The 26763-nt window shown below is 41.2% G+C and overlaps 1 protein-coding gene across 8 annotated transcripts in view; it reads right to left on the minus strand.

The window, feature by feature from the left end:
• Positions 1-2142: 2142 nt before the first annotated feature.
• Phtf1 (putative homeodomain transcription factor 1) overlaps positions 2143-26763 on the minus strand; it is a 44289-nt gene continuing 19668 nt past the window's right edge. For 5 of the 8 annotated variants that reach the window (XM_040752118.1, XM_040752117.1, XM_013118097.3 and 2 more), the window contains 13 exons: positions 26102-26236; positions 24909-25068; positions 22326-22499; positions 22128-22217; positions 19770-19991; positions 17261-17389; positions 16174-16446; positions 15097-15228; positions 14530-14616; positions 13015-13170; positions 6748-6843; positions 5253-5378; positions 2143-2638 (listed from right to left, as the gene is read on the minus strand). In XM_040752118.1, coding sequence (XP_040608052.1) covers positions 2618-2638; positions 5253-5378; positions 6748-6843; positions 13015-13170; positions 14530-14616; positions 15097-15228; positions 16174-16446; positions 17261-17389; positions 19770-19991; positions 22128-22217; positions 22326-22499; positions 24909-25068; positions 26102-26236 — 1801 coding nt within the window. In that variant the 3' untranslated portion in view covers positions 2143-2617. The remainder of the gene's footprint in view (positions 2639-5252; positions 5379-6747; positions 6844-13014; positions 13171-14529; positions 14617-15096; positions 15229-16173; positions 16447-17260; positions 17390-19769; positions 19992-22127; positions 22218-22325; positions 22500-24908; positions 25069-26101; positions 26237-26763) is intronic. The other 3 variants (XM_040752119.1, XM_040752120.1, XM_040752121.1) reach the window with 2 other exon arrangements.

The following is a 26763-nucleotide window of genomic DNA, read 5'->3' on the forward strand; positions in this document are numbered from 1 at the left end:
TCTCCAGACTGCATCTGTCTCCACCAAACTTCCAACTGCACTGGGCTCCTGTCTCCTCCTGCCTTATATTCCTCTCTAGTGGTGGGATTAAAGGCAAGGGATCCCAAGTGTTGAGATCACCTTTGTGAGCTGTTTCTCTTTTAGACTGGATCAATTTCGTGTAGCTCAGGGTGGCCTTGAATTAACAGCAATCGGTCTGTCTCTGTCTCCCAAGTGCTGAAATTAAAGGTGTATACCACCACTGCCTGGCCTCTATGGCTAACTAATGTGGCTAGCTTTGCACTCTGATCTTCAGGCAATCTTTATTTGTTAGATCATAAACAAAATAGCACCACAGATAATTATTCAGACTTGGCGACTGGATAAAGGCAGGCAAATAAGCAACAAATACACTGATAAATAGTAGTTGCCTTTGTATAGAAGTTTACCAGCCTGAAATACAAGCCTCTTACACACTACAAAAATCATAGTTCAAGCCAATCCTCAAGGTAAAGTACTCTAATTCTCTCTAAAGGTACAAAATAAAAACAGCACCAGCTTTTTTACAGACAAAATACTGCAAAACTTAATCTTAAATTTGAGACAATTGTTCATTATGAAAAATGGTCAGTCACTTTCTGTGAGTCTGTTGAGGTCTGAGGTGTCTATAGATCAGCTTCTAGAATCACAGCTCCTAGGGCAGGAAAGGTAGCTCAGTAGTTAAGAGCACTTTCTGTACAATAATGAAGACCAGAGTTCACATCCCAGGACCCAAGTTACAAGTCAGCCCTGAGGGAGTGGTGACAGGAGGATCTATTTGGCTCTGCCTAGCTCCAGCCTTGCTGAGGAACATAAACCAGGCCCAGAAGACCCTGCTTCAAAGGAAGGACACTGAACTTGTTTTACTGACCTCCACACATGCATGCATACAGAAGCATGTGAGCATACACTCTGACACATACACATGTACACACACATCAATGAATTTTTGTAAAACAAAATGTATAGCTATCTCTCAGCACTTGGGATGAGTATTCTTGCTGAACAGTATATTACCTATATTTGTCTCTTCACAGCTTATAACTCTATCAGATTTTAAAAGGTGTAGATAGTGATATTTACAGTGCAATTAACAGCTAAGTATTTTGCATGGTGCTAAGGAAGTTATATAATCTCATCAAACCGGAACAAAATCATTAGGTAGTTATCCTAGTTAGCAGGGACAAGGATGCAAACAGAGAAGATCTGAACAATCAGTGGACTATTGGGAAGCTCATTTTTGAGTTCATCAATTTCCCTGCGGACAGAATGTGTAACCAGGGCTGGAGGGATGGATCAAAGGTTAAGGGTATATGCAGAGGACCTGAGTTCGCTCTCTAGCACCCACAGGGCAGCTCACAACTATCTGTAACTTAGTCCCAGGATCTGCTGCCCTCTTCTGGCCTCATGCACCATACATGCATACCGTATACAAATATGCACACATGCAAAACATCTCGACACAAAAAGAGATAAAAAATGTGTAATCAGCCAGGTGTTGGTGGTACACACCTTTAATCCCAGCACTCAGGAGGCAGAGGCAGGCGTATCTCTGTGAGTTTGAAGCCAGCCTGATCTGCAGAGCGACAGAGTCTCCAAAGCAATGCAGAGAAACCCTGTTTCGAAAAAAAAGAAAAGAAAAAAGAAAAAGAAAAATCTGCAGCCAATCCTATGAGTTATATACAGGAGATTATCAAGTTCTACAAAATCTTACCATTAAGGTGTTTACACTTCCAGTCTTCCTCAAGAAATTCTTCAAAGCAGAGAGACCTTCATGAGCAAGAATGCTGGGGTTTCCACTAAGAGACACTTGCCTAATGAGATGCTTGTAAGAAAACCAAGGCACGGTGTGGCGATTATTAGACACTGAGGACCTGAAATTGTACTAAAGGCTGGATACATGACATTGCCAAGTAGGCAAACCATTAGAGAAACCATGCTATTCAATGGGCAAGGCTGGATTACCCATAAGTATGCATGACCCACCAACAACTACAGTTACAAGCTTAGCTTGAATCATAAATTAAAATTTTCTCTACAAACAGAAATTCTGTTTAAAAGGTTATTGTATTTTTCTACCATCCCTGCAAAAAGAAAAAATGAAAAAAAGCCTAGAAACTGAAATTCTCCAATAAATTTCTTTTATTTAGATTCAACCTAAAATAGTTTCTCTCTGATAGAGAAATCCCCACTCCACAGAGTATGATAGAAAAGCACTGAATTTGCATATTCCCAATAAAAGGTCATTGTTTCATGCTTTGGGCACCTACCATGGTTACCCAGAAGACTATTCCCAGTAAATATAACTAGCACAATATGGAGGGTCCAGGATACATGCCCTGACTCAGAAGGTCCACGTCACCATCAGGCAGGCTTTAATTTGCTGATTATTCACGCTTCTTGAGAACCATGGAAGTGCAGGCTGTTAGCACGCATGCCCAGGGAAAGGATGGGCCCTTCTAGAAACTCCACGCCTTAGGCTGACTGAGCAGAGAGGCTTTTGAGCTGGTAGGTAGAGTCACTGGTTTCAGTGAGCCATCTTTGTCCAGTGGGCGAGCAGTGACACCAGCCAGAAAAGAGTCCAGGCACACAACTCAGCTTAGGACTTAATTTTCCACAGCTGAGAAAAGAAAATCACCCAAAAGAAAGAAAAAACAAAAACACTCAGTTAGCTGTAAGGCAAATAGGTGGGATTTAGATGTATATTCTTATGACTATGAACTAAGGACCATTTACTGTTTTATTAAAAATTTATTATAAAAGAACTTGCAAATAAAAAATACCACACAGCAAGATTAGCAGATGCAAAGCAGCCATATGTCAGTGAACAGACTGAGCTGCCATCCCCAGCTATGGTACATCTTAAAGATTTTAAAGATTAGTTCTTATTTTATGTAGGTGTTTTGCCTGCATGTATGTGTACCACATGCATGTCTGACCAATGTCAGAAGAGGCATCAGATCCCTTGGAACTGAAGTTATAGATGGGTATGAGCCATCGTGTGGGTATCAAAAACAGAACCCAGGTCCTCTGTAAAAGCAACAAGTGCTCTTACCTGCTAAACCATCTCTCAGCCCCTTCAACTGTAGATTTCTGCATTTCTGCACTGGACATACACACAAAAAGCTCCATCACAAAGCTAACACTAGTAAACCATTATCCCTTTGTCCTTTCATATCCTTTTCATCCATCACCTAACCCTGACCTCTTTTCCTTTCTACATGTTACACTGTATCACAGCACATCTGTTCATACATGTCCATGTATATATTTTAGGCTAGGATCCACATGAGAAAGAACATGAAGGGTTTTTTATTTGAGATTGTGTGACCTCACTTAATATTATACATTCTATGTCCATCCATTTGCCTGCAAGTTTTGTGATTTCATTTTTTTAGAGCTGAATAGTATGTCGCTATATATGTGTACCAGATTTTCATTATCCATTCATCTGTTGATGGATAAGTAGTTGGTTCCACTTCTTTGCTACAGTGAATAAAAGCAGCAATGAACATGGGGTGCAACTATCTCTGTGGCAGTGAATGGAGTTCTCTGTACACATGCCCAAGAGTGGGACATATGCTAGTTCTGTTTTTCATTTTTTAAGGATCTTCCAAACTGATTTCCATAAGAACCTATTGAAGGCTTTAGAGGTCCAGTCTTAAAGGCCTTTGCTTAGGGTTCAAAAGAGACGTTATAATAAGCGGAGGAACTGAAGTCTGAGGGCTGTGGGAAAAAAGTCTTTTTACAATATGCTAATGCTCTCTATCATTCTGCCATCCTGCTGTGTTCTTTACTGTTGTCTATTCTTTCACTGTTTATTCTTTTTTGTGCTGCGAAAGTTTCTAGTTTATATATACTTACAATCAGCAACTCTCTGGCTCTAGTCAGGTGCAAAGCTAGAGTTTTCAGGGTCATAGAAACAGATAAGTTTTACACAAATCAGTAACTCTCATTATGGCTTAGAGTGGGAGTAGTCTAAACTTGCAAGAACTGCTTAAAGGAAAAGGAGGTTATAGTAAGTAAAAATGAGGAGTAAGGCAAGAATCATCTTTTTCTCAGAGTGCTGCTTTTTCTCCAGTGGGTGGAGGGAGTGTCAGACAGCCAGGTAACATGTAAACAAACAGGGGCAGCATGTGGTATTTGGTTCCTGTTGGTACTTCTGCCAGAAGTTAGTTGGCTGAAAGGAGCCTTTTGGCTCTAAGGATTACACCCTATGCTATCTCTCAGGGCAATCTTGCTATAATAGACCAAGGTAAAAATAAGTCTTAAGAGTTAAGGATTTGCTTTAAGGTGAATGTAAGGTTAGTATGGGATAGCACTTCTCTGTTTGCTGGCAGAGTGAAGCCAGGATACCCTTGTTCTCTATCTCTCTGAGAGCTATGTTCAACAACTTCAAACATGCCATAATTCTTGTCCTTGGGCATCTGTGAATGTCTCAATTGAGGTCTCTTTGCCTGGACTCTAACACTCACCAGCTGTCTACCCAGGGAGATAATTGTAGGAGGACAGACTTCTAAGTTTCTACAAAGACCTGGTTGAGAGACTGTGATTACTTTCTTGCCAGAATCACACATTGCTGGGGAGAGTCATCCAATATACCAAAGCATAGAGGGAATTACACCCAGTAAACAATTAACACTCTGCAATGCTGTGGGAAAATCCCAAGCTGTTATGGGAGGGAAAGCGCTCTCCACACAAGAGTCTACAGCAAGGTCAGCTAACACATTCAGAAGACAGTATTCCTTATCATCTTACAGATAAGGCTAATGAGATGTGCATCTCTGGTGACAATATTCCTCATCACCTGAGGTCTGTCCTCCATGAGATGCATCTCTGATGGGTTGACCCCTGAAGTATGCACTCAACTCTCACTGCATAATTCCATAGCAAGAACCTTTTATATAGGAAGAAATGAATAACAATTCTTATATTAAAAAGAGGAAAAAATAAATACTTCAGGATCAAAAGTGGCACACTGCAGTTAATGTTTTGCAGGTTTTCAGTCATTCCTGTATTTCCCTGGGCCATAGTAATGTGTGGCCCCAGATCACACTATCGACATGAAATTCCAAATTAGACTTTCAGTTTGCTCAAGTGTTCAGCCCCTGTAAAATGAGAAAAGCTAAGCTGAAAAGCCTGCAAAGCACCAAACCCAGTGTCCTTAAGAGCTGGTTCCATGGACACATACAGTACTTTCAAAGAGAAAAAGCTAGAGCTGGGATCACACATACTCGTATGTTGAATCCTAGAAGATCGCTTATAACCCCTGAGACGGCTGAAAGGATGACTACTCTTGTGATGTTGTAGATTAGAGGGTTCATAGTCAGTCCATAGAGTCTAAATGGTGTGTCCAGCTCCTACGAAGACAGAGGAACTGAAATGAAACAAAGCTTCCCAACACTCATCTTACTCCATGCTGCTATTAAATCTTGGATGAGGATGTTGCTTATGGCTCTTTCCTTAATATTCCAAAGGTACTTTCAAAGAAATCTGTGAGGGATTCATTTCCATGGTCTAACCTTGTTAAAATGGAAGGGAGCAATAAGTCATTAGTCCTTTTTTTTTTTTAATTGGTGCCTTTTAATGCCAGGAGTTGGGAGTCAGAGGCAGGAAAATCTCAGTGAGTTCAAGGCTAGCCTGGCCTACACAGTGAAAGTCAGGTCAGCCAGAGATATGTAGTTTTATCTCAAAAGAAAGAAAAAAAAAGGCTGAGCATACCTTTACTCCCAGCACTCGGGAGGCAGAGGCAGGTGGATCTCTGTGAGTTTGAGGCCAGCCTGGTCTATAGAGCAAGCACCAGGATAGGCTCCAAAGCTACACAGAGAAACCCTGTCTTAAAAAAAAATAGAAGACATGAATACCTACAGAACCTAGGTGATGGGACTGGAAATTCTTTCCCATCATGCTAGCGTTCTGAATCTTTTCTAAGTAGTAAAGCATGGATTTAATGATTCAATTCAAAACAAGCTTAGTTTACTTCATCTTTCTTGCACCAAAACACTGAGCTGCCAGCAGTCAGAGCCTGGGCCCTGTTTACAGAGACAAGTAGGCCTTTTGGCTTGGTAGGTGAATGTCTGGTAAAGAGAACTGGCAGCTATAGCTCTTTACAGAGGTCAATGATAAAAGAGTTGAAGGTCTTGGATTCACCATGAAAGGCAACCTTCAGAAGACATCCAGAGCACCAGGGCAACTCCAGGCTAGGCAAGCAGCAATGAGTATGAGACAAGCAACTGCTTCTTTGGCCCAGTGGCACCAGTAATTAGTGTCTCTGGGAACAGGCTGAGGACACAGCCACAGGAACCAGTCATGCGGCAGGAGAGTGTGAGGCTGTACAGCATCTGCACCTCCAGCAGCCTTCTTCACAGCAGGATGTGTGGAAATGACAGAAAACATGGCCATGCTGATGGCCACTCAGCAGAGCTAAACATGACACCCAAACAAAACCCTGTCCACTGGCCAACAAAGGTCTGCTTTTCCATAATCAAACTGTATCCCTGAGGGATATCCCCGAGAATAAGCCAGTTATCTCCCAAGCTCCACCCCAAGAGTCCTGCTCTTTTTCTGACCAGGCAGCCCAGCATGGTAGTGAGAACCACTCTCCCAAGACTTGCTTCAAGGAGCTTTGTAGCAGCTCTGGCTCGACTCTGGTAGTGACCTCTTCTACCCTTTGTTTTGCTGGAAAGCTGTCTAATCTGAACTGTAGTGAAACTGTGAGATAATACTTACCTTTAACAACTTAGTGGACAGTTTCAATACATTGTTTACTAGAGTGAGCTGTTCTTTCTTATTTGGCTTTTTTTCCATTTTAAGATATAAATTAATCTAAACAAAAAAAGAGTAAGATAAATTTTACAGAAAAAAATACAGATTGCATAAAATCTGGCACATTTTGTTGGTCATGTTCTCAAGTAAAGCATATTTTGTACCTATGGATTCAGCAGCTACAGAGGCACGTACTCTTCCCCATCCTTTAACACAGTGATTCTCAACCTTCCTAATTCAACAAGCTTTAATACGATGAACACAGTTCTTAATGTTGTGGTGACCCCCCAACCAGAAAACTTTTTCATTGCTACTTCATAACTGATTTATTTGCTACTGTTATGAACAATAAAGTAAATATGTTTTCAGTGGTCTCAGGTGACCCCTGTTAAAGGATCTCTAACACCCAAAGAGGTTGTGACCCACAAGGTTGAGAACTGCTATTAGCAGCAACTCTTTGGTAAAGAAAAGCTACTTAGCAAAAATAAAACAATTAATGATAAAACAATTTAAGTATCGAAATAACAAAAAACACTACTTGTAATATAATCAGCATTCAAATTCCTTGAATTCAAAGCCTTTCTTATTCTTCTCAGTATCCCCCAAGTAATCTAACATCTTCAATATACATTTATGGTGAGAAAAAAGATAGCTGTTTTAACTTACTAATTCCTTATCTTCCCCCTAAAGAAAGAATTATCTACTATGAATCTGAGGCCAAAAAACAAAACAAAAACAAAAACAAATTATCCTAAGTGTTTTTACTTCACGCTTCTGAGAAACTTGAACTTAAATCAAAAATATCAAAGGAAATGCATTATGATCACTCCACCGTCACAAGAAACACCTGTCAGTGTTAGTGTGTGTTCACAGTCACAAGAAACACCTGTCAGTGTTAGTGTGTGCTCACAGTCACAATAAACACCTGTCAGTGAGTGTGTGTTCACAGTCACAAGAAACACCTGTCATTGTTAGTGTGTGTTCACAGTCACAAGAAACATCTGTCAGTGTTAGTGTGTTCACAGTCACAAGAAACACCTGTCAGTGTTAGTGTGTGTTCACAGTCACAAGAAACACCTGTCAGTGTTAGTGTGTTCACAGTCACAAGAAACACCTGTCAGTGTTAGTGTGTGCTCACAGTCACAATAAACACCTGTCAGTGAGTGTGTGTTCACAGTCACAAGAAACACCTGTCATTGTTAGTGTGTGTTCACAGTCACAAGAAACATCTGTCAGTGTTAGTGTGTTCACAGTCACAAGAAACACCTGTCAGTGTTAGTGTGTGTTCACAGTCACAAGAAACACCTGTCAGTGTTAGTGTGTGTTCACAGTCACAAGAAACACCTGTGAGTGTTAGTGTGTGCTCACAGTCACAAGAAACACCTGTGAGTGCTAGTGTGTTCACAGTCAAAAGAAACACCTGTGAGTGTTAGTGTGTGCTCACAGTCACAAGAAACACCTGTGAGTGTTAGTGTGTGCTCACAGTCACAAGAAACACCTGTCAGTGAGTGTGTGTTCACAGTCACAAGAAACACCTGTCAGTGTTAGTGTGTGTTCACAGTCACAAGAAACACCTGTGTTAGTGTGTGTTCACAGTCACAAGAAACACCTGTCAGTGTTAGTGTGTGTTCAGTCACAAGAAACACCTGTGTTAGTGTGTGTTCACAGTCACAAGAAACACCTGTGTTAGTGTGTGTTCATAGTCACAAGAAACACCTGTCAGTGTGTGTTCACAGTCACAAGAAACACCTGTCAGTGTTAGTGTGTGTTCAGTCACAAGAAACACCTGTGAGTGTTAGTGTGTGCTCACAGTCACAAGAAACACCTGTCAGTGTTAGTGTGTGTTCACAGTCACAAGAAACACCTGTGTTAGTGTGTGTTCACAGTCACAAGAAACACCTGTCAGTGTTAGTGTGTGTTCAGTCACAAGAAACACCTGTGTTAGTGTGTGTTCACAGTCACAAGAAACACCTGTGTTAGTGTGTGTTCATAGTCACAAGAAACACCTGTCAGTGTGTGTTCACAGTCACAAGAAACACCTGTCAGTGTTAGTGTGTGTTCAGTCACAAGAAACACCTGTGAGTGTTAGTGTGTGCTCACAGTCACAAGAAACACCTGTCAGTGTTAGTGTGTGCTCACAGTCACAAGAAACACCTGTCAGTGTGTGTGTGTTCACAGTCACAAGAAACACCTGTGAGTGTTAGTGTGTGCTCACAGTCACAAGAAACACCTGTCAGTGTGTGTGTGTTCACAGTCACAAGAAACACCTGTGAGTGTTAGTGTGTGCTCACAGTCACAAGAAACACCTGTGTTAGTGTGTGTTCACAGTCACAAGAAACACCTGTCAGTGTTAGTGTGTTCACAGTCACAAGAAACACCTGTGAGTGTTAGTGTGTGCTCACAGTCACAAGAAACACCTGTGAGTGTTAGTGTGTGCTCACAGTCACAAGAAACACCTGTCAGTGTTAGTGTGTGCTCACAGTCACAAGAAACACCTGTGTTAGTGTGTGGTCACAGTCACAAGAAACATCTGTCAGTGTGTGTGTGTTCACAGTCACAAGAAACATCTGTCAGTGTTAGTGTGTTCACAGTTACAAGAAACACCTGTCAGTGTTAGTGTGTGTTCACAGTCACAAGAAACACCTGTGAGTGTTAGTGTGTCCACAGTCACAAGAAACATCTGTCAGTGTGTGTGTGTTCACAGTCACAAGAAACTCCTGTCAGTGTGTGTGTATTCATAGTCACAAGAAACTCCTGTCAGTGTGTGTGTGTTCATAGTCACAAGAAACACCTGTCAGTGTTAGTGTGTGTCCACAGTCACAAGAAACACCTGTCAGTGTTAGTGTGTGCTCACAGTCACAAGAAACACCTGTCAGTGTTAGTGTGTGCTCACAGTCACAAGAAACACCTGTCAGTGTTAGTGTGTTCAGTCACAAGAAACACCTGTGAGTGTTAGTGTGTGCTCACAGTCACAAGAAACACCTGTCAGTGTGTGTGTGTTCACAGTCACAAGAAACACCTGTGAGTGTTAGTGTGTGCTCACAGTCACAAGAAACACCTGTCAGTGTGTGTGTGTTCACAGTCACAAGAAACACCTGTGAGTGTTAGTGTGTGCTCACAGTCACAAGAAACACCTGTGTTAGTGTGTGTTCACAGTCACAAGAAACACCTGTCAGTGTTAGTGTGTTCACAGTCACAAGAAACACCTGTGAGTGTTAGTGTGTGCTCACAGTCACAAGAAACACCTGTGAGTGTTAGTGTGTGCTCACAGTCACAAGAAACACCTGTCAGTGTTAGTGTGTGCTCACAGTCACAAGAAACACCTGTGTTAGTGTGTGGTCACAGTCACAAGAAACATCTGTCAGTGTGTGTGTGTTCACAGTCACAAGAAACATCTGTCAGTGTTAGTGTGTTCACAGTTACAAGAAACACCTGTCAGTGTTAGTGTGTGTTCACAGTCACAAGAAACACCTGTGAGTGTTAGTGTGTCCACAGTCACAAGAAACATCTGTCAGTGTGTGTGTGTTCACAGTCACAAGAAACTCCTGTCAGTGTGTGTGTATTCATAGTCACAAGAAACTCCTGTCAGTGTGTGTGTGTTCATAGTCACAAGAAACACCTGTCAGTGTTAGTGTGTGTCCACAGTCACAAGAAACACCTGTCAGTGTTAGTGTGTGTTCACAGTCACAAGAAACACCTGTGTTAGTGTGTGTTCACAGTCACAAGAAACACCTGTCAGTGAGTGTGTGTTCACAGTCACAAGAAACACCTGTCAGTGTTAGTGTGTGTGTTCACAGTCACAAGAAACACCTGTGAGTGTTAGTGTGTGCTCACAGTCACAAGAAACACCTGTCAGTGTTAGTGTGTTCACAGTCACAAGAAACACCTGTGTTAGTGTGTGGTCACAGTCACAAGAAACATCTGTCAGTGTGTGTGTGTTCACAGTCACAAGAAACATCTGTCAGTGTTAGTGTGTTCACAGTTACAAGAAACACCTGTGAGTGTTAGTGTGTGTTCACAGTCACAAGAAACACCTGTGAGTGTTAGTGTGTCCACAGTCACAAGAAACTCCTGTCAGTGTGTGTGTGTTCACAGTCACAAGAAACTCCTGTCAGTGTGTGTGTATTCATAGTCACAAGAAACTCCTGTCAGTGTGTGTGTGTTCATAGTCACAAGAAACACCTGTCAGTGTTAGTGTGTGTCCACAGTCACAAGAAACACCTGTCAGTGTTAGTGTGTGCTCACAGTCACAAGAAACACCTGTGAGTGTTAGTGTGTGCTCACAGTCACAAGAAACACCTGTCAGTGTTAGTGTGTTCACAGTCACAAGAAACACCTGTGTTAGTGTGTGGTCACAGTCACAAGAAACATCTGTCAGTGTGTGTGTGTTCACAGTCACAAGAAACATCTGTCAGTGTTAGTGTGTTCACAGTTACAAGAAACACCTGTCAGTGTTAGTGTGTGTTCACAGTCACAAGAAACACCTGTGAGTGTTAGTGTGTCCACAGTCACAAGAAACTCCTGTCAGTGTGTGTGTGTTCACAGTCACAAGAAACTCCTGTCAGTGTGTGTGTATTCATAGTCACAAGAAACTCCTGTCAGTGTGTGTGTGTTCATAGTCACAAGAAACACCTGTCAGTGTTAGTGTGTGTCCACAGTCACAAGAAACACCTGTCAGTGTTAGTGTGTGCTCACAGTCACAAGAAACACCTGTGAGTGTTAGTGTGTGCTCACAGTCACAAGAAACACCTGTCAGTGTTAGTGTGTTCACAGTCACAAGAAACACCTGTCAGTGTTAGTGTGTGTTCACAGTCACAAGAAACACCTGTGTTAGTGTGTGTTCACAGTCACAAGAAACACCTGTCAGTGAGTGTGTGTTCACAGTCACAAGAAACACCTGTCAGTGTTAGTGTGTGTGTTCACAGTCACAAGAAACACCTGTGAGTGTTAGTGTGTGCTCACAGTCACAAGAAACACCTGTCAGTGTTAGTGTGTTCACAGTCACAAGAAACACCTGTCAGTGTGTGTGTGTTCACAGTCACAAGAAACACCTGTCAGTGTTAGTGTGTGTTCACAGTCACAAGAAACACCTGTGTTAGTGTGTGTTCACAGTCACAAGAAACACCTGTCAGTGTGTGTGTGTTCACAGTTACAAGAAACACCTGTGTTAGTGTGTGTTCATAGTCACAAGAAAAACCTGTCAGTGAGTGTGTGTTCAGTCACAAGAAACACCTGTGAGTGTTAGTGTGTGCTCACAGTCACAAGAAATACCTGTCAGTGTTAGTGTGTGTGTTCACAGTCACAAGAAACACCTGTGAGTGTTAGTGTGTGTTCACAGTCACAAGAAACACCTGTCAGTGTTAGTGTGTGTTCACAGTCACAAGAAACACCTGAGTGTTAGTGTGTTCACAGTCACAAGAAACATCTGTCAGTGTGTGTGTGTTCACAGTCACAAGAAACATCTGTCAGTGTTAGTGTGTTCACAGTCACAAGAAACACCTGTCAGTGTTAGTGTGTGTTCACAGTCACAAGAAACACCTGTGAGTGTTAGTGTGTCCACAGTCACAAGAAACTCCTGTCAGTGTGTGTGTGTTCACAGTCACAAGAAATTCCTGTCAGTGTGTGTGTGTTCATAGTCACAAGAAACTCCTGTCAGTGTGTGTGTGTTCATAGTCACAAGAAACACCTGTCAGTGTTAGTGTGTGTCCACAGTCACAAGAAACACCTGTCAGTGTTAGTGTGTGCTCACAGTCACAAGAAACACCTGTGAGTGTTAGTGTGTGCTCACAGTCACAAGAAACACCTGTCAGTGTTAGTGTGTTCACAGTCACAAGAAACACCTGTCAGTGTTAGTGTGTGTGTTCACAGTCACAAGAAACACCTGTGAGTGCTAGTGTGTTCACAGTCACAAGAAACACCTGTCAGTGTTAGTGTGTGTTCACAGTCACAAGAAACACCTGTGAGTGTTAGTGTGTGTTCATATGTTCCTACTACCAACAGTATATTCACAATCTAACAAAGTATTCCAGCCCATTAGCTCTTCATCCTCCCATTCCTCAGTAGATGAGGGTGTTATGCTCACTTTATATACATTAAAAAAGACAAGAGGAGTGACAAAGGTGACATGATGGGAAGACACAGCTAATGAGTCAGTTCTGGTCCTCCACATCATCACCACAGTGTGTAACCTGTAACCACTGGTCAACCTGATAGAACCCCATCAATACCAACCTGTTCAGTGAGCAGGATGGAAACATTGCTGTATTTCTTGTTGGTTTCCGACCCCAGTGAGGCTAGGCGAAGTAAGAAAAGCAACAGTGCTGTTTCCCAGATTAAGAACTCCCAGTTGTAAGCATCATTCAGGAATGTCTTGTGGCCTTGAAGAACCTATTGAAAGACCAGAAAAAGCTCAATAGTTATGTTAACATCACAGTATTCCTATGTCAGTTTGAAAACATTACAGCAATCTACAGTTTTAAGACTCGAAAGAGAAAAGTTGAATATTTATAAGGTATTATTTACTTACTTAGCCATTATGTATTTCTCCAAGTTTCCTAGGTTGTGCCCCCCCCACATTCATGAAAGATGAAAAGGGTCTACAAACAGCAAAGGTAAGAAATGACAAAATTCCAGCTCCTTGAATCACCAGTGTGTTCACAGGCACATACATGGTGGCCACTATTAAGTGTTAACTGCATCTGTCTAATAAGCTCCAGCCGTAACATCCCTCAGGCCAGTCCATTTTAAGAGTCAGATAATAGCAATGGCAACATGGCTGCACTGAGTGCCTACTGTGCATCTTAAAGTTTTACTGCTTTAAAATCTATTGACTTCAAAGAAAAAACTTCACTCAAGAAAACTAGAATAATTTCTTGAAGAACTATCCAGAGAACTCTTGCAGAAACCAAATGCAGACTTGTAGTAAGCAGGAGTCATCAAGCAGCTGCCCATAATCTTCCCTTCCCCCTGACCAACTCTAAGGCTTCACAGGAACCCGAGAGCTTCCACTAATGCCAGCTTTGGGCACAACCCCAAACTAAATGTGACTTGAGCAGTATAATTACAACACTCAGAGGAACCCTATGTAGAGAGCATTGCTCTCAGCAACGGCAGACACAATCCAGAAGGAAGATTTAATAAAACCAAGCAATGCCAGGGAATAAAAGAAGCCTCTATACCCATTTTAAAGGACTGAAAACAGTTGACTCTATTCTCTGGCCACTGCAGTTACCATTCAACAACTGGGGAGATATGTGGTAAGCCTGTAACTTCTTACAATACAGAAAGAATAAACATACTTAAGAAAGAAGATAAATGTGGGACAATTTAAACAGCAAAACAAACAGATAATAGAGGATAGCCTACTAGCTAAAAACAAGGACACGTTAGCCCATAATTTGATAAACACATAAACAGTTAATGAAGGAGAAAGGTCAGTCTTCCCAAGGTGAGAGCCAACAAGCCTGAAGGAAGAATGTGGGTGGAAACTACTTACAACTAGCAGGGTGACAGCTTTACAGTCAAAAATTGCCAACTCAACTAATTTAAAGTCATCTAAAAGTTTTCAAGGACTTCAACATTCCTACTTCAAAAAGTCAAAAAAAAAAATAGTAACAGGCATCCAAAATAGCAAAAGAAATGCAAACACATTTAAAACATACGTGTGGACACAGCAGCCTGCTCTAAAACAAAGTGGCCACTGCCTAGAATTCCCCCCTTCCATTAGAACACACATGAAACTTTTACCTGTGCACAACAAATGAAAGCAATTGAAAGTGTCAGCAGGAAGACGGATGACACAACCACATCCACTGAGCGCTGTGGTCCCCGCCTCTGTGGAGCAAGACACATGTTAATGTTTTAGGATATGGCCCGACAGCAACAGTCCTCACACTGTTAGCATTAAGTTGTACTACCTTCATGTGAAAATAAATGTGTATGAAAAACTTCTGACACAGCATTTTAACACATTTCAGGCATCAACCTCAAACACTAAAAGCCATGTTTTCCAAATTAAGAGGTTGAGTCATTAACACATTTTCAACTAGGACTTCTCCCAACCAGAAAAGCATGTGATCCTTAGCCCTTTGTCCTGGGCAACAGTTCTTTTCTTCCCGCTCCTTTACTTACATACCACTACCATCTTTTCAGAACACCATGTCTCACGGGCATCCAGCAAGTCTGGCAGCCACTAAATCACGTGCCAGTGACAAGAAAGCCCCATATACTTAGCAACTAACTGTGGTCAAAATGATCAATGCACATGTTTTCCATAGCCTTGCAAATATCCCACAGTTAATCAAAACAGCTCACCTTTAGATAGGAGCGCAGCGATAACCATATTTTAATGTTCTCCACCTTTTTAAGTCTAAAATGAGGTATTTCATATTTCCTGGCTTTCCTGGCAGAAGTAATATGGCTGAAGAGTTTTGCAAATAAAAATCTCTAAAGGAGATTTAAACAAAATCACAAAATAAAATGTACATTGCGTAGGTGCATGTTCAATAACCATCAATAGTATTCCTGGGATAGTCTCATCCAGTGATTCCCTAAGATAGCAGTGCTCACTTCAAAGCCCATCCCACGATGAAGCACTTCTTCCAAATATGGCACATTTTCAATTCATGCAAGAAATATACTTTGGAACTTTTAATGAATCTTAACTTTCACAACCTCTAATATTTACACACAATTCTAGCTGATTCCAAAACTGTATTTCCATTCAGATATTACATTCCTTGTGCACATCCCCAATATAGGAAATTCTCAATCCATAACTCACCATATTTCAGTCCATTTCTTTACCCAGTCATTTTTTACAAAAATATTACGACATTGGCACTGTATGTGCTATGGATAAAAAACAAGGTCCTGATGCTGAGCAGTCAGCAACATATACCATTTGCTTTTACATATAGGCTTCAGCAAAATTTCAGATGACATGGTTGTTGCATTCATGGCTGCATAAGACAGGCACAAGATGGAGCCGGGGGATCGGTTGTTTTTCATCTGCGGTATACCCACTGAGTTGTCTTGCTCTAGTTAATAACCCCACACCACACTTGCACAAGCAACCTAATAAAACTCAGGTCATTTTTTAAAAACATAGAAATAGAAAGGAGACTTGGTGAGAAGAAAAGGGGGTTCTGTAGGAGTGAGAGGGCAGACAAGAGAGGGTAATGGATCAATTGATCAAAATATAGTATACTGTACGAAATTGCCAAAGAACAACAGTTAAATATTTTTAAAGTTTCAGATTATAGTGTATTTTTCAAATAGTCAACAATATGAACATTAAATGTACAAGTCTCAAAGTCAAAGAAATAAAATGACTCAATGGAATGGCAAATGGAGGCAGAGGTGGCAAATGCTGCCTGTTTGTCCACTCACCTGCTTATATGTTCTCTCTGCCACACACATCATGAAAAAAAACATCCAAGTAAGACACAATCTTTCAAAAAAATTAATTATAGACAAAATAACAACAGGTGTGACAGGTGGTGCACCACAGAAGAGGGTCAGGACCTCCTCTGCTGAGATGGACTTTAGTTGTTCAAAACTCTTCTCTCGGAAAAGTCGATATAAAAATGGGAAAAATGCTAAGCCAATGGTGACGGCATTCCCCAGCATCTGATAGCCAACTCCTTGCTGATATGCATTGACCTGCAACCCAATTTAAAATCTCCATCAGTACTACACAGGGAAAGGGAGTTATAAAAAATATTTATCAAATACTATTTAGAATATTAAAGATGAATCTTAAAAGGACTACACAAAGGTAACAGAAAGACTTGGCCTGGCATTAGAGCTAAGCATGTAAGGGGCCCTGGTTTCAGTCTCCAGTACCAAAGAAGGGATGTTGTGAACAGACTTATGACTTGCTACTAACTAGGCTTCAGTCAGTAACGAATGACTGCTGAGCATACCTGAGCATCTAATGGTGCAAAGTGTGAAGTATAAAGTCCACCAACGAAAGATTGCTTCAAAATCTGTTTCTAAATCGAAGTTACAAGTTGTCATAATTAGTGTTACTATTGCTGCAATGAAATACCATGACCAAAAGCAAGTTGGGGAGTTTACTTCCCATTATAAAAGTGTTTACTTCCCCCTTATACTTCCAGATAACAGTCCTTCACTGAGGGAAGTCAGGGCAGGAACTCAAACAGGGCAGGAACCTGGAGGCAGAAGCTGACGCAGAGGCCATGGAGGGGTGCTGTTTACTAGCTTGGTCTCCATGGTTTACTCGACCTGCATTCTTATAGAACCCAAGACCGACATCCCAGGGATGGAACCACCCACCATGGGCTGGGCCCTCCTCCACATAAGATCCTACAGCAGGACCTTATGAAGGCATTTTCTTAATTGAGGTTCCCTCCTCTCAAATGACTTTAGCTTGGGTCAAGTTGATATATAACTAGCCGGTGCCATTAAATAGACTTTTACTGAACAGCCCATTCTGTGAAGCATACACTCTTACCCTGCTCATGATGATGCCGCTTATTTCCAACACAGACATGTCCATCTTTTTGCACTCATTTCCTTCCCAGATTATTGCACTAACTCGCTCAGAGGCAGGACTTGAATTCTGAAGCCAGAATAAATGGTTCTACAAGAAAGACAGAAAACAGTTTTCATCCACTCCATGCTTCCTTTTTTCAGTTCTACTCTCCTTCTATCCAGCTCCCAGAATCCAATGTTCAGTTTCAACATAATTCATTCTTTATCTCAAAGTCCATCACTCTAAGAACTACTTGTGTGGTGGGTCTCATCTGGAGAGCTAGGATCCAGGGTGTATGAGGTCATTGCCTGTCTAAGGCATGAAAGGCACATGGTGTGCTGACGTGGCATTACGGAAAGCACCTCTAGACCACAGACTGCAGGAAATGAGGAGGAAAAGGGACCTAGAGCCTTAGAGGTCACACACACACACACACACACACACACACACACACACACACACACAAACTGGGATGTTTTGGATCCTTAAGGACAGGGAAAAGCATAATGGCCCAAAGCCAGAAGTTATGGTCACCATAGCAACAGCCCCCACCCTCCTCTGCTGAGACTGTCTTATTGACAGGTATCACACTTCAGGAGTCTTTTCTCATACTGGTCCTTCCCACACCCTTAAGCCTAATTTTGCTTTGAAATCAGAGAACACATCATCTGTATTATTGTGCCCACAAACCAAAGTAAAGCATCTAAAACAAGATCACATGGTCAGTATCTGCTAGAAAGGAAGCACATGTGGATGGTTTCTTTTGATGAGCATTTATTCATTTCACTGATGCAGTCACTATATCCAGCAAATACTTAAGTGTCGACTGCAAACATGCTTGAAGACAGGACACATTGCTGCAGTACATGTCTGTAATCTTAGTACTCAGGAGGCTAAAGAAGCTTGAGGCCAACTGGGCTATATAGCAAATGTCATGCTAGCCTGAGCTACAGGGCAAAAGGACACAAGGTCTATAGCTTAGAGACTACTAAATGAGACATAATTAAAGACATTGATTGGACAGCAAGCTAAGGAAAGGAGAGCATGCTTGAGGAGTGCACAGGGGAGGATTCCAAAAGGAGCCCAGCACTTCAACCAAGACCTGTCGAGAAAGTGAAAAGGAGTACGCCTAAGAGCAAAGGCACTTGCCAGACAAAGAAACTGTGTGCAAAGATTCAGAGGCACATGTGGGCTGGGGCTTCAAACACCAGCAAGAGGTCACCTGAGTTACAGAGCACATTACCCAACAGGGTAGGAATGTCAAGATGAAGCTGTGTCACAGCCAGTAAACAGAAGCAAATGACTACTCCCTAGCAGTCCAAACATAAATGCCAAACCTTTTCCATGTCTTCATTGGCAAGTCAATCAAAAAACAAAACAAACAAAAAAGCCCACCATTCTCACTGCTACTTTCAAGGCAGTTTGGAAACAGGCAGAAGCATAAAAACTGAAGAGGAATGACTAGCCATCCAAAAGACTGCCATGAGAACCCACCATCAGTGGGGACGCACAAGCACCAGCTCCAGAGCTTCAGCAGAGGAGTGTTGGCCACCTGAGGATGCTCACACTCTTGCCATGCATAGCACTAGCTTCTTCATGCCATTCCTAAAACTATTTGCGTGTGTGACAAATAGTTAAAAATAAATTGTACAGATGTAGAATGAATTAAGTATCTTCAAAGGAATTTATGATTCTAGACTAAAATCAAACCTGAGATCAAGAGTGTCACTTGATTTGTGCTTAGTAGAGAAGCAAACAATACCATTTCTGCATAATTTTTATGAAACATGAAATTCAATATATCATAAATCAGAGTGCCAATCAAACAATGCCACGCAGAGAAAAGAAACAGTAAAGATTATCTGAAGGAAAATTAACAAAGTATTATGAAGAGAAATTCAGGTCAAAGCAATTGCAAAGTATTCTCAGTTCTCATCTCAACATCCTCTCTTAGGAGCTATGCTCAAGTTTCCACACTTCTAAACTGGGGATAACAACAGTACACTTCTAAAACTGCTATGAAGTTAAATACCATGGTGCAGTGGCTGACAAATGCTAAGTATGGGGTGAGTATCAGTATCAACTATCTGTCCTAGTTCTGTTTCTATTGCCATGATAAAACACTGACCAAAAGCAACTTGGGAAGGAAAGGGTTTACCTCATCTTAAAACTCCCAGGTCACAGTCCATCACTGAGGGAAGTTAGAGCAGGGATTCAAGGTAAGGACTAAAGCAGAAACCACAGAAGAATGCTACTTACTTACTTGCTCAGATACCTTTCATAGACAGCCCAGTCCTACCTGCCTAGGGATGGCACAGCTCACAATGCCCTCCCATGTCAATAAGCAATCAAAAAAAAACCATCCCACAGACCAATCTGATAGAGGCAATTCTTCAATTGAGTTTTCCTCTTCCCAGGTGACTGTAGTTTTTGTCAGGTTGTCAAACACATTAACTAGCACTCTCTTTTAATCACTGTCCTGATATACCTGCTGAAAAACATCTTCTTTGGGGTCACGTTTGGTCCCTGAATGAAGGGTATTTACATGAGTCCCCTCACTGTCACTGGTGACAGATGACCGACATTCTGGTCCATGAAGAAGGTCATCCCATAACATATCTTCGGTCTCTGAGTCATGGCGGGTGCTTTCTGAATCTCTTCTTGACAAGTTAAGGCTCCGAGAGCCAACACTCACACCAGACCTAGAACCCTTTAAAGGAAAACAAAAAAGGGGAAATACATATATTTAAAAGTTATACTAAAACACTATTAAAACGAATCATTCATGGCAATGGCTGGCAAGCTTTAAGTTGACCACCATGTATTTGTTAACTTCCAAGGCTTCATATAATAAACATGATAACGTATTTTAATGCTTAAATGTCAAACTCAATGACTCTGGATGATGACTAATCTTGGTTGTCAGCTTGATTACATGTAGAATCAACTAAAACCCAAGCTGCTGGGCACTCCTGTGAGGGATCTTCTTAATCAGATTATTTGAAGCAGGAGAACTCACCCTAAGTCTGGGCCACACTATCTGATGGCAACCTAGGTAAAAGGACACGGCAGAAGGAAGGAAGGAAGGAAGCTTTGCCATCTGACTGCTTTCCTTCACTCTCACTGTCAAGTCCATCTATCCTATTGCTGCAGCTGGTCTTAAATCCAGCTTCTTCAGGATTCAAACACAGACGGAAAACCAAGCCCTCTAAGCCTTCCTTCAGATTCCAGCACCAAACTGAGACTGTTGAGACATCCAGCCATGTGAACTAAAGAACCTCTAGATTCTCAGCCTCTCTGTCATGAGACAGTCATTGATGAACTACTCAGACCACAGTCTGTCACCCAGTCTAATAAATCCCCTACATGACATATATGTGTATATATACATACATACACATGCATGCATGTATACACATATACATACATATATAACATGCACATGTGCACACATGCACACATATAACTACATGTACATATATATGTATATAGTGTGTATGTATGTAGTGTGTACGTATGTATGTATTATGTATGTATGCATGCTATCAGAGAACCCTAATACACTTGGCAAAGCAGGACTTTAAAAAAAATCCATTTTAAGTAACTACTTCCAAATATTCAACTATTCAACTTAGATGTGCTATGTGGCAAATGATTCCTGGGTACACACCCAGAGGACCTGCTCAGCTGACCTGGCTAAGCCTTTTTAAACACTGCGAGTTTGACAGAAGAGCTTGTTTTGTTCAAGGTCCAGCCCAACTATGTTCAAAAATAACCAGGCAGAGAAAAGCAGAAATGGTGCAATACCGCAGCATTACAAACAGAAATACTGAAACTTTTCCCATGTCCCCAATGGCCTGGTCAAACAGAACAAAACTATACCATCATTTAACTATGCTCACCTATGAAGATCATAGTCAAATATGCCCTTGCACTCTCAAAGTCAGAACCTTCACCTGTCTTTTAGAGGTCCCTTGGCTAAAGTCTGTCTTCAGACATGTCAACCCCACTTAAGATAAAACTCCATATCTCAAATGAATATTAAGTAACCATATCACACACATGATGCAAAGTCATACATATGACCAAAACGCTTTACACACAAATAAGTCTTTAAAAATATAAAAACCAACTCAGTAACTCTCCCTTCATCCCCTTCATTCTGTGTGTGTGTGTGTGTGTGTGTGTGTGCGCGCGCGCGCGCACGCTAGCATATATGACCAGAAAGGCCCAGAAATCTGCCCATCTCTGCCATCCCTGTTTCTGGCATGACAAGCATGAACCATCATACCCAGCATTTTCTTTTTAACATGGGTTCTAGAGAGTAAATTTGGGCCCCATGGTTATACAGCAAGCATATTACCAACTGAACCATTTCCAAAATAACTGTCCTCCTGAGCATCATCCATGACACATTTAAGATTTACTTATTTTATTTTATATGTATAAGTGTTTTGCCTGCATGTATATAAGTATAACACACTCGTGCCTGGTGCCCTGATGGTGACAGAGGTCAATGAGGGCAACAGATCCCGGGAACTGAAGTTATGGATGGCTGTGAGTCACTATGTGGTGCTAAAAATTAAACCCAAGTGCTCTGAAAGATCAGGAAGTGCTCTTAGCCACTAAGCCATCTCTCCAGCCCATCTTTGATATTTTTAAGATTACAGAAAAAGTGAAAAACATTTTCATTTCCTTTCTAGGGGAGAGCAGTTACCTCAAATTGAGCCGATAGAACTGAAAACAAACTAAATACAAACTTCAGAGAATCGAAAGAAAGGAACGGATAAAGTCATTACACACAAGAAGACACCTCAAAATCTGCTCTTACAAAAGGATGCTTTACCTGGCTGAAGGCTGCTGATTCAAATTCTGACTCAGCCAGACTATCTGAATCCCGTACTATATGACACCACCTTGTTGTGGTTTTCTTTACCTGCCAAAATCAAACCAACAAACAACAGGAAAGCATGTAAATATCTTGCAACTATTCAGTGTTTTTGGAGTTAACATCCATGCTTTTGTAGACAAAAGTGAAAATTACCTGAGAGTTTAGGTGCCTTGAAAGTACAGATTTTCTATTCTTAACTTCACAACCATTGTCACTGGATGCCCCTTCCACACTCCTACGCAATAATATCATCTGTGTCCGTGCTTCACCATCCTCCTCACTTGACAGATCATCTGAAATTCCATTACCCAAATGCCTATAAGCCTCCTACAAAGAGAAACAGTATCTCACAATGGACAGCAAAAAACACTCCAGGAAGTTGCCTATGTAAAAGCAAAATTCACTGAAAAATTCCTAAGAGATGAAAGGAAATGAAACCCAAACTAACAAGTCTACTTACTACTTGATCTCAACATTTTTTTAAGATACATTTAAGAATGAGTGTTCTATCTGCAATGTACAACTTTATGCCAGAAGAGGGCATCAAATCCTATTATAGACGGTTGTGAGCCACCATGTGGTTCCTGGGAATTGAGCTCAGGATCCCTGGAAGAGCAGCCAGTGCTTTGAATTGCTGAGTCCCAAGCTCTCAACATTTTTAAAATTTTCAAAATTAAGAAAACTGTGCACGTGAAGCCCAGTGGTCTAAATAGGAAGCAGTGTGATGACAAGTCACAGCACAGGCTCAGGTCAAACTCTGCTTGAATCACAGCTCTTCTGTTTACTAGCAATGCAGCTAGTAACTGAGGTTCAGTTTCCTCATCTGAAAAGTCATGATAACAGAAAGCACCTACCTCATAGGGCTGTTGTAAACAAGGAAATCAGCTTATATGCCTCAGTGCAATGATGGCCTAATAAATGCTAGAATAATGAAAGGATAGGACAGAGGAGGAGTAGGATGAGTAGTAAGTATCCCCAAAGGTATTTGGAAAAGCTATATGGAAACCTTTTATAAGCATCCTAAAATAATCACCAAATTTGTTGATATGAATGAGCTTAAATGGAGTTACCCTTCACGAGGAGGCTCAGACACAGTCCAGAAACCATAGGCTCTCATCAAACAAAGAACTCAGCCCCAGGTTTGACAAATCTCCTTTCAAGTTGTTGGGGAGGCTTTCCCAGAGACCCCCAAAACAATACATGCTATTGCTATTACTCTTGGTTGCATACCATAACTTGTTGGTTGGACCCTACTTCAAAAAATAAAACAACAACACACTTTGGTCACAGGACTTCTGCAAGTTTTCTCCTTGTTGACTACCTCATAGTACCAGAAGGTGCTATGTAGGCTTCCAAGAGTGAAAGTCATCAAGAATCTTATCCAGCTGGGAGCCCTGTGAACTACAATAACAACTGGTCTTGCAAGACTTACCTAATGGTACAATACTGGCATGAATATTATGGGAACAACCTACTACTTTCTGACTGAATTTAAAGCCCACTCTACAGAAGAGAACTCTTGCCTACTGCTGTAAACCTGTGGCCAAAATTCCACAGTTGGAAAGCTCATAGGACCTTATTATTTTCCTAAGTGGACACAGTATCAAATTGCCTTCTACATATTTATCTTTGTACCCAAGATTAGTGAAGTTGTCAGTCCTCATCAGAGAAGCTTCTTTTTCCAATGGGCATCTGTTAATACAGACAACTTGTCCAAGTACAGAGCATCTGTGGAATGTACAGTCATAAATGGACCGTCTACACCACACCACCCTCCTCTCAAAGCTCTGGGAACATTACTGAAGACAAGGCTCAGAGTCTAAGAGCCAGAGGACAGAGCGGACTGCTGCAAAACACTGTGTGGTGCACATGACAGGAACACCACACTCATTGACTCACAGCAGCTGTGACACCTGCACAGGATCACAACAGTCAACACTCCAGCATCATGCAGGAGGCACTCCCAAGGCCTCCTCACTAACTGAAGAGCTTCTGGCAGATGATGGTTGCTGGAAAGAAGACTGTTTCCTTCAGGGTTGTAGTCCCTGGTATGTTACCACATGCCAGAGGATGGCCTGTATACCCATGTGGATACTGGCAGTACTAATTGGACTCAGTGTGTTACAAAAGAATAAGGGGAGCAGATGATGGAGATGGCATGAAGCTAGGAGGAAGATATGGGGGAGGGACTTCAGCAGATAGAGGGGATTAGATATACTCAAAATACATCATTTACACACATTAATCCTCAAAGAATAAATAAAAAATACTGTATTTTTAAAAATAATAAAATGCCCAGGAATAAACCTTAATAAAATAAGTATTAGAATAAATGCCTCAGTTCAAGACTAAGAAAACATTTCAAAGCTACAAAACAAAAATGTATAGTTTTAGACACACAACAAACCACCTGCACTAGACCCTAGAAGTTTCCTAAGCCCTTACTAAATCGATCACTGCCTGTAGAAAAGACAAGGTCCCTCTACACTGCTCTGTGTTCTTTCAACCTGCCCACCCACCGTGAAGGCTGATAAGTAGCAGAATCAGAAAGGCCTCGCCTTGGTGCATAAGCTCCAGTTTGCTTGTCGTATTTCCATGTTCATAACCAGTGGCTTTACTTACTTACGGTTTGTGGACAAAGTACACACCTATGGGTATCTGGTCTCTAACACAGTCTCAGAACAGAAGTTTTTACATAGGACAAAAAAGATACTGTTATGCCCATCTAGATCTTACCCTACGGCACTTTTCTCCATCGGAAACCTTCGCTTTCTCTCTTGCTTGCCACATTCTGATCTCTGGTCGACCCTGTCTCTTCTTAATGATAGGATGGAGACAGCCTGAGTCATTGTCAGTTTCAGTCCCTTTGTTAGATACTAATTTCACCCTTTTAATCCTATGTTTTAAAGAAGAAAAAAGTTACTAATTACTTTTCTGAGAGCAATATCTTTCATGAAATGAAACTTTCTTCTATGGAGTACAATGAATTACTCTAAAAGTCAAGAAAATTCAGAAACTGTATTGTTCAGCCCTCTAGTTTGTGAAGAGTACCCAAGGGCAGACTATTAACTCACTTATAAGCATGAGTCCCTCCCTGCTCACTTCTCCAGGAGAACGTCTACTTCTGTCTCATACTGCCCATCAAAGCACTTCACAGTACCTGTCTCTCTTCCACTCATTGTCCTTACTCCATTTGCTAAGCTATGTGACTATGTAACATCTGCTAAACTACATGCCAGAATGCAATAATCCAGACTGAGTTAACTTCACTGTGACTTCACCTTCCTACTCCCCCCTCCTGACTGACTAGGACAATCACCTAGGACATGGACGGCACAATATTCAGCATAACTCAAACACTTCACATCTTTAGAACAATGTGTGAACATACTTCATCTTCAAAAAAGAGCTTTAGTTTTTAATTCACCATCCTTAATATAAGAAAAAGATGAGTGCCTGAGTCATCACATTGGTACTCTCATGACCTGTATAATTATAAATGAGTCATAGTTTGTCTTTAATCCACTTGTCTTTCTACCCTATAGCCCAGCAACACCAGGCTTCTTGACACATCCCATTCCTCACAGGCATCAGCTCTAAGAACCCCCATCTATTTCAAATTCTCCTTTCTGTCAAATGTTGGCCAAGGCCTTTAGCCTTTCAGAGGGCTTTTTGCAACTGTTGTCTAAAAAACCATTAAAATCAAATGCAATGGAATGTTGAGAGTAGATTACTTGTTTTAAAGATAACATGAAAGATAGTAGAGATAACAGTTTGAGTAATCAAGTCTTTCTAGAACCCTTAAAAAATTACAGAACTATAAGACCAAGTTCACACTATTTACATCTACAGCCCTGCAAAAACAGACCCCTGCAAACACTAAGGAGAACACAAAATCAAGTAAAAATTCCAATAAAATAGACTCCCACCTGTTGCCAAAGAGAGTCCCCCAAAAACCACCAACACTGGGTGCACACTGCAGAGTTTCTACTGCTCTGACTTTATCAGAGGAGTTATTTCCATTGTCTCGGCTCCCATCACCATTTACAGTTTTTCGTAATTTTCTACAAAAAATATTTCAATAATTTCAGATTATTCAAGACCTTTTCTATTTATGCCCATAATATCCCTTCAGAAAATTATGCTAACAGACTATCTCCTGAAATCAAATGTAGTTAGCCTCATATACCAAGGACAAATGACTATAAGGCATTTCTGATTTAACAACACAAAACAGATTCAAGATCAAAGTCCTTTGCTATGATTTTGATCATCCACTAAAGAAATAGAACTACTGTCCAGAACAGGAATAGAAAAGAGTATCAATGTGTAGCCATGAGCCTCTTCAAGGACCCTCCATACCAGCCAGAGTATAGCATTTCTCTCCATTAGCTGTCTACCTGCTATAGTAGAAACAGGAAAAACCAGCAACCATATCTATCATTCCCACTGACATTCTATGTTGTTAAATGGTTTACATACATGCCAGAATTCTGTTCTAGACCCTGCCTATGAATCAATGAGACACAGCACAGTGACTGGTTTCTTTAAAAAACACTAAATTTATAGGAAACTTCTTTAGAAGCAACAT

This window comes from Mesocricetus auratus, unplaced genomic scaffold (assembly GCF_017639785.1).
Source record: "Mesocricetus auratus isolate SY011 unplaced genomic scaffold, BCM_Maur_2.0 Super-Scaffold_100009, whole genome shotgun sequence".
In the NCBI taxonomy this organism is placed as follows: Eukaryota; Metazoa; Chordata; class Mammalia; order Rodentia; family Cricetidae; genus Mesocricetus; species Mesocricetus auratus.